The sequence below is a fragment of the Amblyomma mixtum genome, chromosome 3, assembly GCF_055824585.1.
Source record: "Amblyomma mixtum isolate Tamu chromosome 3, ASM5582458v1, whole genome shotgun sequence".
In the NCBI taxonomy this organism is placed as follows: domain Eukaryota; kingdom Metazoa; phylum Arthropoda; class Arachnida; order Ixodida; family Ixodidae; genus Amblyomma; species Amblyomma mixtum.
Window position 1 is genome coordinate 433235411 of NC_143014.1, and position 19420 is coordinate 433254830.

A 19420-nucleotide genomic window follows, 5' to 3' on the forward strand; every position below is an offset into this window, starting at 1 on the left:
CAACCAGCTACTCGTTGGCTGCGATTGACATTGGTACGTTTAAAATGCCGCAATCCAACGCAAGTCTCTTCAGTCAAGTTCTGGTTTCGTTTTCCTTCTTCCATGCTGTTGGAGCTTGTTAGTTTTGTTTTCATCACAAGGGGGTGGTGGTGAAAACTTTTTAATAAACAAAAGGAGAGGAGATACCCCTGCCTTCTTGTCCATCGTGTCTCCCCTCTTGTCCGTGTTCGTATTCGCGTTGTGTGAATGAAAGCACGAAATACCAGCTCAAAAATTGGCTTTGAGGAAAGGAAATGAAGCAGTAACTGCCTCCCATATCTCGGTGGACACCCGAACCGCGCCGTAAGGAGGGAGTGAAAGAAAGGAAGAAAAAGGTGGCGTACTGGGGACATCATCATCATCTGCGGAATAATTTCGACCACGTGGGGATCTTTAACGTGCACTGACATCGCACAGTAAATTGGTTTTTGAGGAAAGGAGATCTGTCTCGTATATCTCGGTGGACACCTGAACCGCGCCGTAAGGGAAGGTGGGAGTCAAAGAAGAGGTGCCATAGTGAACAGCCCACGCGCGTCTTTTGTGTTTTGCCTCCATCGAAACGCGACCGCAGCGGTAGGGTTCGAACCCGGGTGCTCCGGCTCAGTTAGACGAGCGCCTTGACCACCGAGCCACCGCGGCGGGTAACCATCTCCCAGTAACTAATTCTAAGCAAGTGTTTTCTAATTCGATTCTGGGCCCGCGCTTCACCGGCTTCGCGCATTAATCAATGAAAGCTGAATGGCATTAGTGGCCGAGAGGTCTGGAATGAGAGGCCCATTTTTACGTTTCACAGGCAACTGCCCGATTGGCACGTGCATACTCGACCTTCTTCCCACGGACTCCAGGGCCCGCTTGCACAAAGAAGAGACACAGCACAGTAGCAAGTTACACTCTGTAGTGGTTCTCCATCTCATCCGCGTTGCTATGCTGAAGCAGCCTTTTTTTCAAATGAACTTACTTGGAAACCTGCGAGCGAGTTGGATGCCTTAGATTTCTCAGCATAATGCTCTTGAGGTACTTCTCCCCAGAAGTTGCTGGTCAGCATTAATTTGCTAACAGCAATGAATGACGTTTGTGTCAGCACATATTGAAGTTAACCGCTGTGCTGACGTGGGCTTATTGGTCCCACACAGCTAATCCTACAGCATCAAGCACTGACACAATGCAAGAAGCACTTGTGCTGTGTCAGACTTTGTGCCATGGTTTGTGCTTGGTAATGTAGGCCTACCACGTACTGCCCATGCAGTGTTGTACAGTGCACGCACAGTCAGGGCTTTACAGCCCCACGATCTCAGGTAGAGAATTGGCATAACCAGGGTCTTCCAACACATCAGCTCGTATGCTTGGCAGTACAACTGACACCATTCCTAATGTGATCCACTTCATGTACGGTGCACAAGGCTTCAGCATGTGAAGACAACTAAACACAAAGTCCTGGCTACTAACTTTATTTGAACACGCGAACAAAAGGTTCACAGTTGTGCGAATCTTTGACCTATACAAGTAAAACCCCACCAGGAACGTGGAGATGTCTCTCATGTTTATAAAAAAAATGTTCAGGCACTGCACATTTGCCAGTCATCATATTTTGGAAGCAAAAATAGCAAAGACGCAGGCTTCAGTTCAAACTAGCAAAAAAATGTTTCATTAAGCATGCATTTCATTCTGACTTATCTGTTGACTTATCATGCTAGCATTGTGCTGCTTATAACCACTGTAAAGGGGGCACAGGTAAGGGAAACGCATCACTACACATTGAGATGCTCTCATTAGCCCCAATTAAAAATTCAAAGTAAAGGCATAAAGCATTACAACAACATGCTATTTTAATCACTTCAGTCTTTGCAAGCTGCTGACGCTAGCTTGCATAACAACACAGCCTGTACATAATCAACATGATGTCAAGTGGAGGAACCGAGGCCCAAAAGTATTGCCCATGTCCACACTTCAACGCATCGACACTATTCTTTCCCCCAAATACCAGAGACAATGTGCGCTTCAACTTTTTGTTTACAAATGCAAACAGAAATGTATGCCAGGTTCCTGTGATTTGAAACGAATGCATGAAGAAAAAAAAAAAAACGTAGAAAAGGGATTCCCTCATGACTGGGGCAACTGCTCGATGGGGGTAAAGAACTTGAAGTCCTCGGGGAACAACTCGGCAGCACGGGGGTACATGAGCTTGTACGACTGCCGGATGGTCACGTCCGCCACACCCGCAATGTCTCCGATTTCTGCACAGCAAGAAAGATGTCCAGAAAAAGGAACGGTCAGGGAAGCACTAGAGCTGAAATCGAGCTCCGACTGGAGCAAGACGGCTCAGTGAAACAATGTTTATTGACAGCGGGCAAGAAAAACAAAAGCGGGGAAGCACTGATACCTCGCATCTATACACTGCAATTAAAAATTCCACTGAGACTTTCTGGTATCGGCAGCTCAGCTTTCCCATGGCTGACCTGTAATGCACTGTGAGCAATGAATACGGCAGCAGTAATGTAATGAATGGCTGAACAAGGCGCAAACGATCGGAGTGGCATGGCCCGCGTTAACAGTCCACCAGTTTTCCGAGCTTCAAAATATTTAGCCATCTCTGCACAGTGCAGCCAAAGCCAGCCAATGTGCTGGGAAGTGCACCCCACCCATGTACCATGATTCTGAGTAGCGCAGTCCAACGAACATATGAAAACACACGGTTAATAACGGCTTGCTTTCATCCAAAATCTACAAATATGAACAGCGTTGTGTTTTCTCACGATCGAATAGTATAGCTAAGCACGGAAATACTAAGTTTGCCCACTGTAATTTGAGACCTGCGAAGCTTTTACCAAGGAGCAGCATACCATCTGTCAAGAAGGTGAAATTTCCTCAAGTTAGAAGTTAGCTCACGGACTTTATCACCCTGTCACAAATAATTTGTGTGCTGCTGTTCTTTGGTTCTCAGGTATGGTCTTACCACCACAGCATTTGGCAGGCCTCATTATACCATGGAAGCTCATGGCACCAACTTCCTGCCTCATACATACATGGTCTGTTCTGAAAGTAGTAGGACTGGTTTTTTCCTGGGCGAACGGGCGGACGAGAGGTGGTCTGCGCATGCAGGATCGTTGAAAAGGGATATTCGGAATGCTGGGGAAAATCGGCAGTCGGCTCTCGGCCGTCAAAGAGAGGAGGTCACTTTTACCGTGAACCCCTGTCGAAACGACTCGTCACGCAGAATCGTCGAGCGTTTACTGGATCAGCGATACGCGATCAAATTTTGAGTAAATCTTGGTAAAACGGGCAAAGAGACTCACAACATGATTAAGGAGGCCTACGGTGACGCCTCCATGGGTAGATCAGGTGTTTTTGATAGGCACAAGCTTTTCCGAGAAGGTAAGGAAAGAGTGGAGGAAGACGACCGCTTCAGACGCCCTTCGACCAGCAAGACCAACGAAAATGTGTAGCGAGGGAAACATTTACTTAACAGTGATCTATCAGAATGATTGCTGATGACTTGAGCATTCCTCAAACCCAAGTTTTTGAGATCGTGACAGAAAACTTATTCATGAGGAAAGCGTGCGCGAAGTTGGTGCCGGGAGTGTTGTCAGAGGAGGAAAAGGCCAACCGGTAAGATCTTCTTCGTCATCTGAATGAGGACCCCGATTTTTTGTCCCGCACAAGGCGGCAACGCTGCCTCAGCCCCCCTACAGCCTCGACTTGGACCCGCCAGACTTTTTTCTATTCCCGAGAATAAAATCGACGCTCAAGGGGGAACATCACGGATCGGTAGAGGTGGTTCAACAGGCCATGACGAGGGAGCTAAACAGCCTTCTGGTCCAGGCGTTCCTGGAGGCGTACGAAAACTGTAAAACTCATTGGCAGCAGCGTGCAGGTGCAAAAGGGTGCTACCTTGAAAAATTGTAATCGTTTGTACTATTCTCTTCAATAAATTTTGTTTAAAAAAATGAGTCCTACTACTTTCAGAACAGACCATGTATATGCAGTGGCAATGGGGGTGAGCTCACCTTTTTGAGACTTCTTGTCTTCGGATGCTTGGGATGCCATGTAGATGGCAGCTGCTGCAACCGAGATGGGGCTCCTCCTGCAAGTAGATGGGACGTGTTGGCTTCCCTCGCTTAACCTTCAGCAAACGCTTCCCAAATTTGCTGAGCACAGCATTCTGAGCACAGCACATTACAACACAATGCAATGATAATCAATCCCTCAGTGCTAAGCAGCCAATCCATGCGAAACTCCAATGCCAACACAACTCTAATATGGTTAACGATGCAATGTAGTGCATCAGCCCCTTGCTGAGAATAATTCAAACACCACCGTACTTGACAACGAATTTCTGGCCCTGTTCTCAGTAGAAGGCCCTGGCCCTGATAGTCTCAGTAGAAGGTAATGATAAACAAGTGTGACCGTATTAAATTAGACAGCCATTAATCAATCATTTCAGCCAATTAATAACTGTTTCAACAGAGTGCTTTGACAAGTATATAAGACATTTTCTTCCTGCACTTCATGGCATTTTTGTCACTCTGCACTGATTAGCATTACTTTGTATTAGATTGCACTGTGATGTATTGTACTGTATTTGTATTGTATTTCCGTGTCCCCCCCCTATGATAATGATGGGGTTCCTTGCGAGTTCCCACAAGAAAAAAAAAACTGCAGCGTAAAGAACCAGTAATCCATCACCAATTGCAAGTTCAACCGGCCGGATTGCATTTCTGCAATGGCAGCATAGGGCGTTTCGTAGCTGTATTTGCAAATATTTCACAATTCCACACTGTGTGCTTTCAAAGGGTCACACGTCCCATTCTAACGATTATAACGAAATAATGGACATAACGAAGCAATGACAATTCCCCTTGCAAGTTATAACAAAGTAATCGCCAGGCCCCTTCAACTTTGTTTTAATGAGGTTCAACTGTACAAAATGAAGCAAGTTCTTTTCATCTATGGTGGAACACAATATCATTGTTTACCTAATATCTCACTGGTTGTTTATGGGAGCACAGTGATCTGCTCTTCCTCTTAGCATCTTCAATAAACAACACCGGTGCACACCAATGCAGTATTTTATCTCTGATAATTGCACCGGTGCGCATACGGCTCCACTATACCATGGATACCTGCGCACTGCATTGGTTTCAAGGCAACACCGGTGCAAGTATTACCTATTATGTATCATTGTACATCTTAAAGGTGCACTAAAGAGGATTCTGAGCTCGTCTTTTTAATACGGGACCTCGGTCTACACGATCCAAGCACTCTCAGAAACGTCCAATTATTGTCCTGTGCGGCTGATTTCTCTATTAAATCGGATTAAACGTCCCGGCAACTCACCTCTGAAAGTAGAAGCCAACCAACGCGTGGAGTCCCTTTCGGCCAGTCGCGTGGTGGCTTGCCACTCAGCCATCGGCGGAATAATACATAAAGCAAAGAGTCCACACGTATTTTTGTTTCCGTGGGCCTAATCTGAGGCTATGTTGTTTGTGACTGAAACTATTTATTCACGGAGACCTAAAAAACAAAATAAAAGTGATAGCGAAGCCGCCACACGACTGGCTGAAAGGCCCTCCCCGCGTTGGATGACTCCTCCTACTCTCAGAGGTAAGTTCAAAATAAAGGCGGGAACCGGGACGTTTAATTCAATTTAATAGGGAAATCGGCCGCATAGGACATTAATTTGAAGTTTCCAAGAATGCTCGCAGTGAGTAGATCGAGTTCCTATGGTAAAAAAAACAGCTCAGAATCCTCTTTAGTGCACCTTTAAGAACAATGATAACCTTGAACTGGAAGTTTATCAAGGATGCCATTAGGGTTGAGCGCATTGGTGTCCTACTCACCCGGGAACTATGTCCAGTTCCACAGCCTTGCGGGCAATGTGTGTGGCCGCCTTCTGAACCGACGACGGCAGACCCAGGTTCGAGCAGAAGCGGGACTGGAAGAAAGAGGGACCACAGCCACTGTTTCTCCCTCGCAAAAGCAAGACATTCACATCGAGCGGCACACTGCTCCTGGCAACTCCAATGGACAGTGCAGAAATCTATACATACTACGCCAACCAACACTGGCAATAACAACACTGTCTCATCCCTTTCCAACTCTCATTTCCTAGTCAGCTGAAAAAGGGCGCCGGCTGTCAGTCTAGCACTTGAAGGGACACGCAGAGCAACTCCGTCCAACTTCTGTTTTTGGCAAAACCGATTCTGGGCCTACTTCAGGTTATGTCGACGCTTGTCCAAAAATAAAAAACAAACTCATTGAGGAAAAAACTGGCTCAATTTAAAGCCAGCAAGAAAACTTCGAGATAACAGGTCAAGATCAACTACATTAATCTGGGAAAACATAGATGCAGAGCTCTTCATGGCTGTGATCAACCGAGATTAGTCCGGTCGCTTCTCGCGTCACGGACAAAAATGATAACACCCCTTTCCTGCAGCCTTGAGCGCGAACGAACAAACACTACAATGATACGTGGCAATATGATGGAGTGATATGATGGTGAATATCATAAGGATGCTGCCATAAATAAAAAAAAAATAGTTGGAAGACCAGCATCACCTCACCCCCTTAAAGGGGCTGCGAAACACTGCCTGGGGGAATACCGGCTATACTTCAGGTGGGTTCTTTATGTCACACAGATGCTGACTTAAAAAGAATTACAGGAATCGATGCACAGGAACGGGAGTTATTCAGTGAAGAAATTTCAAAATACAAGCAAACAAAACGCTGCCCTCAACTCGATTTTGGCGGGGCTTCCCACTCCTATTTCGCTCTCCCAATGACGGCACGTGGCGCAACCAATCAAAACAGCCAGCCAGAGCACGTCGCGGAAGTTTGTACTCCATGGTTGCCTGCTCTCTGTGAGACTGGCAGCGTTGTTTCCATGCCAGAGCGCCCCTGGTGGTGTATTTTTATTTTACTTGCCTTGCAGGGCTTTTATCTAAGACAAACAAATTGTCTTTGTTGATATAATATAAAAACGCAGACAGGTGACAAGATGTTTCTCTATTTATTCACACAATTTGCAGTATATTTACTGTTTGTCCGGTCATCAAGCTCGCGCCAGATGCAGTCATATCCGCTGCTAAAAACCCGCCACTGTGTGGCGACACCATCAGAGCCATGAAGTTGTTTTTGGGAGGACATTAAAATATTAAAAAACGAAATATACGCGGTGTTACCGGCGCTAATAGCACCATTATAACTCACTGTATGCAATCAACAGGCAAAACAGTTAACTAAGATTGTGTTTCTGGGCCCCTTTAAAGGTGCACTGAAGAGGAATCTGAACTTGTCTTTTTGCCGCGGGAACTCGATCTACACGTTCTGAGCTTTCTTAGAAACTGCGATTTACTGCCCTGTGTGGCCGATTTCCTCAATTAAATCGAATTAACGTCCGGCTGCCGCCTTTTTTTTTTTAATTCTGCCTCGTACGGTGGGCGGAGTCGACCAACGCGTGGAGCGCCTTTCACCCAGTCCCGTGGCGGCTTGCCGCTCTGCCATCGGCGGAGTAATACGTAGTAGTCCGTAGTAGCAAATAGTTCATGCGTATTTTTATTTCTTCGGGCTTATTTTGCGGCTATATTATCTGCGAATGAAACTATTTATTCATGGAAACCTAAAAAACAAAATAAAGCGAAAGCAAAGCCTCCACGGGACTGGGTGAAAGGCGCTCCACGCGTTGGTCGACTCCGCCCACCGTACGAGGCGGAATTAAAAAAAAAGGCGGGAGCCGGACGTTAATTCGTTTTAATTGGGGAAATCGGCCACACAGGGCAATAAGTCACTGTTTCTAAGAATGCTAGGAACGTGTGGATCGAGTTCCCGCGGCAAAAAGACATGTTCAGAATCCTCTTCAGTGCACCTTTAAGAAAACAGCAGAGGGCACTGACCTGCAACTGTTCTTTTACTATAAAAAGAATGCGAATGTGCGCACATAGAAGATGCATGCAGGACATGGTACCGAAGCAAAAAGCACCAAAGCAGGAAACTGCACTTGCCATGAAGTCTCCCGTCGTGATCAGGTCCACGCTCGTCTCCAGTGCCTTGAGGATCAACTTGAAACACCGCCCAATCTCCTTTTTGGAGACTTTCGACACTGCACATATCTCTGCACGGGCAGAGAGAGGTGGGACCATGACGCAAACGGGACCACTGAACGGTTGTTGCCCCCAGTTTTGAGGGAAAAGAAACAATAATAATAAAAAAAACTCACCGAACTGCAAGGGTGCTTATGATCAAGAATATAACTGTTCCTCTCAACTTGTGTAACATCGAAAACATTACATTTTCCGGCCCAACTCCAGTACACAGCCAGATGAGGCGAAACGCCACTTCCAATGTTAAGGTGCGATGGAACTGTACTGCTCAAAGCGGTCACATGCTCGTAACAGTCACTTGGTTTTTACACATCGGAAGTCACACATTCCTTATTCGGTCATCATCTCAAATGACTTCGTTGCAGAGGATTTTAACGTGATACTAATAGGTGGCTCATCGACACGAAAACCCCGCGTAGCCAAAAGAGTGGCGCTACAAAACTCGTGATTGGTTGAAGTGGTGTGACGTCACTAAAGGTGGGAACATATGAAATGTTAGCCAGTAATAATTAGTATTGGTACTTACAACTGCACCAACTACAAAGGAATAGAATATAATTAGAATAGAATTAGAACAGAAATGGAATAAAGTTTGGATAGAATTTCAGTGCTTTCGCATTACTCGCACTCAAGTTCTTAAAGTGCTCCCGCAAAATTTATTGATATGGAATGCCCTTTGGGTAGCACACAACGAGGATAAGGTCTGAACAGTCCCTCATATGCTTGTTTAGAGAGAGTGGAGAGCATGCCCTAGAATATGCAACTTTCAGCGCAAACGCAAGATACAAATGTCTGCAACAGCTGGAAAATCAATACATCTGAAAATGCAGGGGTGGGGGAGAGAGAGAGAGGGAAAGGTGGGTGAGAGATACATGCCTTTGAAGGTTCGTGGTACTCCTTCCTGGCGGCATGCAATGTAGAGGCATGCTGACGCAATGGCATCGTTACTGCGCCCTTTCAGCGTCTTGCCGTCGTGAACCTGCTTGAACAGGAGGTTTGAGCGGTCCTGCAGATGAAGAGAGCCACGTTTATGAAGCGCAGTACCAATGTGCACACCCCTCGTGATTAGAAAAAAAAAAAAATGCGGCAGGTGAAGAAATCTGGGAAATCTTCGAATGACAGCACAACAAGGAGTGTACTTTAGATAATTAGCACATTTATGTACACCAACGAAAACAGCCAGCATAGCCCGAAACATGGAACTGGTGCCGTGCTGCCACCCAATCAATGTTCAACTGCAAAGCCTCGCAACAATTCGCATCTGGAAGAACACTCAGGGGAAAAAAAACATTGACAAAGCTTACGTCATGCTTATGACAACACTTACAGTGCATGGTTTGTGCTTTGTTAGCAACAATTCACGGAAGTTCACAGCATTCCATAACACCCCCTAACATGGAAGCATGTACAGGTATCAACACATGCATACTTTCATCAGCAACCGATGTTCGCTGGCAACCCAAGAAAAAGCAGCGATGGTGTCTGTGCATATGAGCATTTCCAGTATCAGATTTCTAGTGCCTGTACACATGCTTGATGACATGCTAGAATGTACTGTTTGCACATACTCAGAATGGAATCCTAAACGAGCTCATAGCAAGAATATCAGGGCCAGCTAACAGCACTCCACTACGCTGAGCAAATGCCAATTAAAAATCCTTACCACTATGGTCTTTGTGAGGTTGATCCTGTCAGCCATGTTGCTGATTTCTCTGAATGCATTCATGAGGGCTCGGTCTCCGCTACTCATCTGCAAGAGATGGGATCGGAGAGGAGAATCAATCAGTCGCAGAGGACCTTGAGATTTCGGACAAGACAGGCTTCAGATGGACAAGCCTCCATCCCCTGGCGAAAATCTTTCCCAGCCCAAATGGTTTATGGAACAATTTCCAGTTGGTTCCAGTCGTAACCAACTGGGTTCCAGTTGGTTCCAACTGGAACCAGCTGGGAATTGTTCCATAAACCAGTTGAGCTGGGAAAGATTTAGACATGGGTCGTCAGTCTTGCACAACACAGTCAGCGCATTCAGTGCTAAACAAGACAGGCAAAACAGTTAGCTCTGCCATTCCCGGTGAGCACATTTCTGTTCACAAAACTACATTAACTGATGACGACGGATTTTAATGGTACAAGGGAAGTTTGGCCAAAGAGTGCTGTGGAGTCATGGGCCCACTTTCCAAGCATTTCACCCCAGACAGGCTGAGCACCAGGTCAGCAGAAAGTGTTTAACCACAGTAACAACTACTTTAATTGGCAGCATAATTTCAGAAATGGCCTTTTCAAGCACATTTATCAAAGAAAAGCCACAGTGCAACCTGCCAAAGATGCAGGAGGTCTGCTGAGAAACAAATTCACTCAAAAATCTAAACCCTAACGGCAAAACAGCTGAGAATTTGCAGCCATAATTCTCCACTGGCAGCCAATTTTTTATCACTGCCTGTGCATGCCTTAGGCATTCAGAAATCATAAATATTAGCTAAATTCAATTACACTGCCAGCTCATTTTTCAAAATAAACCTTTCAGTTTTTTACATTTATGCCATGCAGGGACCACTAGTGATGGAATCCTGGAAGTTCATCATTTCTATGTGATGCATTCAATGCTTGGGCATTACAGGGTGAAATCAATCAACACAGACGCTCTCGAGAGCCACACATCCTTATGTGCAATTAATGAAAAGCAACTAAGTATTAAAGAAATTTAGGTATAATAAATTGGTTTCACGTAGAGAAAATGCACTTGCATTCCACTCTTTTATTGTATTGTTGATTCTATTACAATTCCCTTCTTTATTCTAATCGCTTGTGTTATTAATTTTTGCTACGTCCACCTTAGTCATTTTCATGAGACATCTATGCCATCACATAAAAATCAGCATCCCCATGGGCTCGAATGCACTCACCGTCTTACGGTTCTGGTACTTGGCTGTGCCCGACTCGTCAAAGCTGGCATCCCCCGTGCCTTTGCCAATCATTGTGGCCAGGTCACTGCCATTCAGCAGAGGGTTCTGCAAGGCAGTTCACTCAATGTCACACTCCTCCAAAAAACAACGAAGCACTCTAGCACAGCTAGCAGGACAGCAGTAAGCATTCAACTAATCCACAACAACACAAGGTGCGAAAGCTTTGACGCGTGCACCATTTGACCACTAACCGAGTAGACTTCAATTCACAGATCAATAATGTATCAATAACGTTAATCAATAATGTGATCAATAATAATAATAATGTGATCAATAATGTTTGACCAACACCGTTCCCACTTCGAGTTATTGATCAATTCGCTCTCGCCCTACCATAAGCTTGCCGTCCCGGTTAGCTCAATTGGTAGAGCGACTGCTCCGGTGTAGCGGTGGTCCCGGGTTCGATCCACGGACCAGGACGAATTTTTCTTTAACTGCGAAGTTTCTGAGAAAGCTGTATAGCTTTCCTTTGTAGCCGTGAGGCTGCACTCGGGTGGATGTCAATGGGTAATTACTCCCTTATTACAAATCTACTCCACCTTGGGGGATTCCCCTAAAACATTTGACCAACGGATCAATAATCTATACATTTCATTTACAAGCATGCATGTATGCACGCACGCACACACACTAATTACAGCCAGGAAACAAAGTGCAAGCATCAAACACTACTGCTTCTGCCCTCTGTCAGGGCCTGGCAACACTTTCAAAGGGCAGCCGTTTCTCAATGGCTTTGCCTTCCACTCCCTTGTCAACCATTGCAGGTGCCACTTGCGATTTATGTAAGAGAAAAAGTTTTTTTCTGCACAATTAACTCATACAGGGCTCAAAAAGAAAGTTACAATCGTTCTTCTTAATTCTTTCACAGCAGCTAAATGCACTCTACCTCCCTGAATGGACCCTGAAATCGTGAGGGAAGCCACAGAATAGTAAACACACCATCTCAGCACTCTGCATGCATATTTCAGACTGTGCTGTGACCATACTTGTCTCAAACCAGTACCAAACAAAGCTCTTGATGATGGATAGCTGCTCCAAAATGTACAGGCCTATTCTGACACACTGTGAAAATAGTTTGCAGATGCGTTGCATGCCAACGTCTTTCAATTTTCATGGCTAAAGCCACACAAATTAAATAACAGATCTCTACCTGGTTCGGTATGCGTAATTTTTGATGCCCTGAGGCTGTATGTGAGCTATGGGGACGCCACAGTGAAGGGTGCCAGGTTAATTTCAACCACCTGAGGTTGTTTAACTTGCGCCGACACTGTACTGACAGCGCGGGTGCTTGAATACGTTTCTTCTATGACCATTCACTTTTTCACTCACTATGAAGTTTCTATCATGAACAGCACTGCCTCCAACTAGCCCAACATGGACTTCTGACATTGCGCACCATGCTGGTAGTTTTGCATTTCACCTCTATCAAAATGTGGGCATGTGGTAAAGATCCAATCCGGCAACCTTGGCAAGTGGTGGTGTTAAGGGGCAGGCAGAATCATCCTTACCGTTACAATGAACATGTCGCAATTGTTCCACCTGTGTTATACCACCTGTTAAGCCCGTTACACCTAGTGGCACGGGCAGGGGCATATTATTTTTAAGGGGGACACTGGTCTTAGACCTATTTTCCTTATTTTTAGTCTAATCCTAATGAAACTGTGCCACCTTGCTCAGTTTTTTATACTGATTTCAACAATGAAATTAACTTTCTCATAAATTGGTTGGTTCACAAGATTATTAATTTTAATTAGTCATTCATCAGTACCTCTGTGCAAAAAAAACTCCTCAATAAAAAATTATTTTCAATCTATGGCTACGTAGTATGGTGAGTAGAGAGTGCCATAATCAAAACCACTTTTCCGTTTTACCCTCATTAGTAATTTCACAGCACTTGGGATATCAGTGTTCAAGGTGTGAATGTAATGAACCGATAAACTCTGCGAAATTTTAAATTTTTGAAGTGCAGTTGAACAAATCTGCTTCGTTTATTGCACATACTATGCCTTCAGCTTCCCTTAACAAACAATGTGACATCTCTATCTGTCCTAGATGTTGAAATATCGACATACTAAGACAGCCAGATGTCCACAATTTCCATGCCATTAAATTGTCTGCTCCTGCATAAATTCAGCCCACACGATGATCTGAATTTAATATTATGCTCAAAATGATGATTTCTTGAAGGAGAAAATTGGTACAGTTGGAAAATAATAGGAGTAGATTCCACAAATGTCATTTCTTGAAAATCAGTTTTTTGGTCTCAAAGACCAGTGTCCCCCCCTTAAGTCCTTTTCACAAGCCCCAATATATTTTTTTGTGTTGCACAGTCTAAACTGCCCCAGAAGGCCAGTCGAATGCCAAAGCCACTGAGTCCCTCTGATCACATACACCCCTTCAGAATAGTTCATCACTGTGGCATATCCAAGTAAAAGGAGCACTGCGATAGATGCATGTGAGCATGCCACAGTGACCCCAGGTGCTTGCCTCAGAGGCTCCCACACGGGCTGGATCGTTGTTGCTCTTCTCGTTGGGAAAGACTCGCCACTCTGTGCCCACGTCCACTATCCTGTCAACAAAAGGGAGAGAAGAGCACTTTTTTTTTGTTTTTTTTTTACATAGCAGCAGTGCACCTCACATGCAAAGAGAGGCACAGAATCAATTCTTACTGACAAAAAAAAGTTAGATGGAGTCGTCCTCTACTCTGCATTCTTAGACATAAACTAAAAATTGCCCCACCTGAACTTAAAAAATTAACCTACTTTTCAATAATAAGACCATCACTAGAATATGCGCACACCGTCTGGGATCCCTACACTAAACGTAACATCGAGGCCCTTGAAATGATTCAACGCAAAGCCGTCCGTTTTATTTTTTCAAAGTATCGTGTAACTGACTCACCAATGACCCTCATGCGAACTCACGGTATTGAAACATTACAGCTGCGCCGGAAAATTCAAAGACTGAAACTACTTTTCTTACTAAAAAACCATAAACTGTCCATGAATGCAGACCCCTTCCTTAAACCTAACACTACGCGCCAAACACAAAATCATCATACACAATCATTAACCCCTTACAGTGCTAGGATTAATGCCTTTAAATACTCATTTTTTCCACGCACCATTGAGGAGTGGAACAGGTGTCCGCCAGATCTCTTAACCAGAGCTGATTCTTTGGACTCAATGTTTTCTTCACAGCATTTAAATTTAGAGTCATTTATTTCTACGTTTACTTTTTGTATTTTTGCATCTGAGCCTTGTATTTATTGCTGTATTTTGTGTTACAACTTGTATTTAACATTTTTCAATTTTGCTAAACCTGTTCTTTTTTGCATATATTATGTATTCGCCCCTCCTGCTTGGGCCTACTGTAGGCCTGCAGTATGTTCTAAATAAATAAATAAATAAATGCACCTTTAGGGAAAAGCAGTTTCCATGATGTTCTCTTCTTCACTACCGCTAACCAACTGGTATAGTTCATGCCATGACAGCAGCACACAATATACATAGGGCCTAGAAAAGGCAGCAAAAGCCAGGGCGTTTCCTAATCTACTTATTGCCAATCTTTTCCTGCGTACACTGTGGAAGCTAGCCTGTGCTCCTAAGATGGTGCCTATGACATCACATGCAAACTATCTACCTGTCCCCACCACATCCAGAAGACTGCACACTTACAGGAAAGACAGAACCACTAAGGTGCTCATAAAGTTTTTCCCTCTCAAAGTTTAGTGCTCCTGAAACACTTCGAATTCCACAAAATACTGAGCTCAGAAAAAGGAAGCTGTTCACAGTATTCTCCGCGACTAATCTTCTGCAGCTGCGAAAACAGCTTTCGAGAATTTAAAACTGAAAAAAAAAAAAAAAAAGCGGGAGGGGCAGTTCTCCGATGATGACTTCCGGTCCCCACTATGGAATCCCCACCAAAAAAACACAATGCTCATCAACAACTGATGCATTGGCCTGTTTGTGCAGTGCCCCATGCAGTCACAGATCCTTCGTCCTATTCTGATTAGCTGCTGGAACACATGACAGCATTATGGAACTTCATGCATGGGCTGAGAGCTTACCAGCCGATTTGTTTACGACCTTCTAACTATCGCAGAAGTGAGCAATGACAAACAATACTGCTTTCCTAAGCAAGTTTGTATTCTCAGAGTGTTGCCCTCTTTGTGTCTGAGATTCGAAATGTGCACAACACAGACCAATTACACATATAAACACAGTGCGGTATAAACAAGCAACTTGGTCATGCTACCATCCTCTGCCTTTTAATACTCCACTGTCTCACAAGGCCAACACTAAGAAGAGAATAAAATAAGTAATGTACTTCGTGAGAACTCTTTTATATAGTGTGAATTTTCATTTCAAGAATTAACATTGCTGAGGCACTGAATAGTGTGACAAAAGAACTTTGTCAGGCCCTGTTTCACAATTGTAAGTGTCCACTCTGTTGTCCTTAACCCATATATGTCTAGCTTCTTATATGTACGATAGGACACCACATTTTTGTGTAGTAACTGTAAAGGTTTCCTCTGTAAAAGCTTGTGTCCACTAGCGTAGGTGATCCTCTGTAAAAGCTTGTGTCCACTTTTTTTTTTTTTTTTATTCACTAGCGTAGGTGAAAGAGGCTCTAAACTTTTCCTGTACAAGCGCTGCATTGTGTGCGTTCAAAAACAACCGCCAGTCTCCTCTGGAAGCAGGAAGCAGATTTGACCCCATCGACTACATTGTGATTCCGCAAGAAAAGCAAACAAGATTTGTGCATTGTCATGATAACATTACAGGATGCAATGAGAAATGTGTTGTCAGAGTCAATGTCAAAGCTTGACCATGCGTAATAGGTAGTGCATTTGCTTAGTATCCCACCATAGTCGCTCAAAAGTTGGCGCTGAGGAAAATACTTCCATCAATAAAAGAATTCTGTACTCCCAAGAGAAATAAACATTCTATATAAAAAAGCACTTTGGTGCAATTTTCTACATTCTTAAAGGGGCCCAGAAACACAATCTTAGTTAACTGTTTTGCCTGTTGATTGCATACAGTGAGTTATAATGGTGCTATTAGCGTCGGTAATACCGCGTACATTCCGTTTTTTAATATTTTAATGTCCTCCCAAAAACAACTTCATGGCTCTGATGGTGTCGCCACACAGTGGCGGGTTTTTAGCAGTGGATATGACATCACCTGGCGCGAGCTTGATGACCGGACAAACAGTAAATATACTGCAAATTGTGTGAATAAATAGAGACACATTTTGTCACCTGTCTGCGTTTTATATTAGATCAACAAAAACAACTTGCTTGTCTTAGATAAAAGCCCTGCAAAGCAAGTAAAATAAAAATACACCACCAGCTCTGGCATGGAAACAACGCTGCCAGTCTCAGCAAGAACGAGTTACAGAGAGCAGGCAACCATGGAGTGCAAACTTCCGCGACGTGCTCTGGCAGGCTGTTTTGATTAGTTGCGCCAGGTGCCGTCATTGGGAGAGCGAAATAGGAGTGGGAAGCCCCGCCAAAATCGAGTTGAGGGCAGCGTTTTGTTTGCTTGTATTTTGAAATTTCTCCACTGAATAACTCCCTTTCCTGTGCATCGATTTCTGTAATTCTTTTTAAGTCAGCATCTGTGTGACATAAAGAACCCACCTGAAGTATAGCCGGTATCCCCCCAAGCAGTGTTTCGCAGCCCCTTTAAGTTCAGGCACGCACGGGTTAACGCCAGAGCGAGAAGCAAGCGGGTCTTGTTTTCAATTTCATCATCATGAACTAATGTGAGAATAGCACTGCCAAAGATTGACAAGTCGGAAATGCAAGCAGTGCAAATGCAGTGCGATGCAAGTGACAACAAGCCGCTCCTGCGTACAGCCACAAAACGCATTAAGGCTGAAACCTGAGACCAACTTATGCAGCGTTTCCCTAAAAGTGCTATTTGCATCATAATGTCTAGCATACCATTAACTGCTGCTAGAGCTCTGTCTAAATGCAACAGTTACTTTTACTGCAGTTCTGCCTATGCCAAATTCTAGATGGTTATGATGATGATAATCAGGTTAGCCTCTCTGCAGCGGGCGAGTGCAAGTTTTGAAGCCTAACTGTTATGTAGCCTGTTTCTTTTGGTTTGGTTTACTGGGATTTAACGTCCCAAAGTGACTCGGGCTATGAGGATGCCATAGTGAAGGGTTCCGGAAATTTTGACCACCTGGGGTTCTTTAACGTACACTGACATCACACAGCACACGGACCTCTAGAATTTCGCCTCCATAGAAATTCGACTGTTCCTTTTGGGACCACCATCTAGAGCCAAACGTCCCTCCAAGTTTTGATCAGTCTAGCACTAGTCTAGCATCGCAACAATGCATGATGGTCTTGTTTTCGCGTCTATTATATCTCGGGTCTGCATCGGTTAGATTAGGTTTGTTGTTAGAAAACTCGAGTGGCAGTTACTGTTACATATGGCCATGACTCCAAGAGCAATCAATACATTATTTTTTTAAGAGTGTCTAGCATTCAGTTCAGATGAAAAAAATAACTGCTGCCAGAGTACCAGAACACAGCATCACGCTTCGCTGTCGCTATGGGACGTAACTGAGAGCGGTTTTCGTTACGCTCGAACAGAACTGCAGTTGTTATTCCGTCTAGACATAAATCTTTCCACAGCCTATTCACACTGCGTGACCAGTCAAGTGTTTCATCGCGAACCAGTCATAACTCGCGGCAGATTTTGCAAACAAAAACGGTCATTGGCAGGAATCTCAATCATCAGCAGGTTTACGGCAACTTGCTGTGCGCTGCATTTAACCTTGGATTTAAAAAAAAAAAAAGGGAAAGAGAATACGCACATACACCAGCTGACTAGAACAGCAGTTCCCTTGAGACAACAACGCAGTTGTCTCCCTCCTAGGCGTTACCGCGGTACAACCGCTCTTGAAGCTAGAAGCAGTTTGCAAAATGTAGTCGAGACTATGCGGGGACTTATAAGACCGGGTGCGACACGAATTCGCGCCTCCGCGTTCATCGAGACATAGCCCGGTGTCCTCGGGCAAGCAAGGCAGAAAACAGGCGCACCTGTCACCAACAACAAGGCCGCACTGCGGACAGATCATGTCCCCGGCCCTGTAGTCCTCCACCAGGACGGCATCCGGGTGGTCGGAGCAGAACACCCGCGAGTTTGGACCGCTGCAAAACAAGACAGAACGCCCGCGGTAAGTTTCTTTTCACGACAGCTTCTACCAATATCTGCTTGAAAATCACCATAGCGCGCACCCAGGAAGAGTCCTACTGTGCCACCATTGTGAAAATAAAAGTAAATAAACACGTGAAGGCGGCAAAGAAAGTGAGACTACGATAGAAACCTTGGTCGAGAAAGCTTTGAACAAATGGCGATAAGCTATGTAATCGCTCTCGAAGGCGGTAACCGCTTGATTCTCTCATTGTACTGTTCGGAGGAACAAAGTTTACTTTCAACAACGCAGTGAGGCTAAAAAATATCTTTACAACAAGGTGACCGCGTGATAATGACCAAATATTTCCGCTCACCGAGAACCAGACGCCATATCCTTGACTGTTTTGCAGCTCGTCTAAAATTGTCTCGGGATTGCTTTGTATTGGCTACTGTTGACCCATTCAATGCGATGCACTGATGATGCTAAGGAGAAAGGGGGGAGTGAAAGAAGAAAGAGAGAAAGAAGTGCGGTAGTCAGAATCACCATGTGGACTAAATAATTTATAATTTTATTATCAAATTTTTTGTCATGCTGTTTCAACTTTAACAGAAGGAATGAAAAAACTGCCATATAATCGCTGCTTCTAAACTCTATGGTCGGATACAACTTAAGTCTGCAGGGAAGCTCCGCCCACATTCAGCCTCCGCGCACAGAATTTCTACGCAAAAAAAAAGTAGTCCGTTGCTTAAACGTTTCTTGTTACGTAAACAAGAAGCTTATCACAAGAAAAAAATTACAAGCTCTAGGATTTTGACGTGTGGATTGTTTTATACAGTCAAGCATTAAAAAGCTGATTCTGTTAACAGTTGCAGTTGGCCAGCGGAGTAATACAAGACGACGCGGAGTAATACAAGCCTGAGTCGCTTTGGGACCAAACTATGGTGCATGCTATGGTGGCTACCACAACCAAACCAAACCAGCTTCTACATTCATTGTCATTCCGTCTCTTGAGACAGGCTGGCTTAGCGAGGTTAGCCCTGTAGTGAATTCGTCACAGTGGTTATATTAACTCTATGCAGTCGTCGGTTGAAACCGAAACAGCTCGAGAAAGAATTTCGATTATAAATTATTTAGTGTTCGTAGAAGAATACAACGTGGCAA

General features: G+C 44.3%; 1 protein-coding gene across 1 annotated transcript; it reads right to left on the reverse strand.

The window, feature by feature from the left end:
- Positions 1-1991: 1991 nt before the first annotated feature.
- TfIIB (transcription factor IIB) lies at positions 1992-18778 on the reverse strand. The gene is made up of 10 exons (XM_089585071.1): positions 18633-18778; positions 18162-18272; positions 13586-13667; positions 11039-11143; positions 9799-9885; positions 9012-9141; positions 8037-8146; positions 5877-5971; positions 4044-4120; positions 1992-2273 (listed from the first exon to the last, which is right to left on the reverse strand). Exons 1-10 carry the CDS (start codon positions 18647-18649, stop codon positions 2140-2142), a joined length of 948 nt encoding a protein of 315 aa, XP_089441197.1. The 5' UTR covers positions 18650-18778; the 3' UTR covers positions 1992-2139.
- Between the last annotated feature and the right edge of the window lie 642 nt (positions 18779-19420).

What these genes read in the sequence shown, in the direction of transcription:
- TfIIB (XM_089585071.1), bottom strand. An exon ending in ACCTCACAAAGACCATAGTG is followed by an intron (nt 9,142 to 9,798) that starts GTAAGGATTTTT and finishes CTTCATCTGCAG; the next exon opens with GACCGCTCAAACCTCCTGTT. An exon ending in GAACTGGACATAGTTCCCGG is followed by an intron (nt 4,121 to 5,876) that starts GTGAGTAGGACA and finishes ATCTACTTGCAG; the next exon opens with GAGGAGCCCCATCTCGGTTG.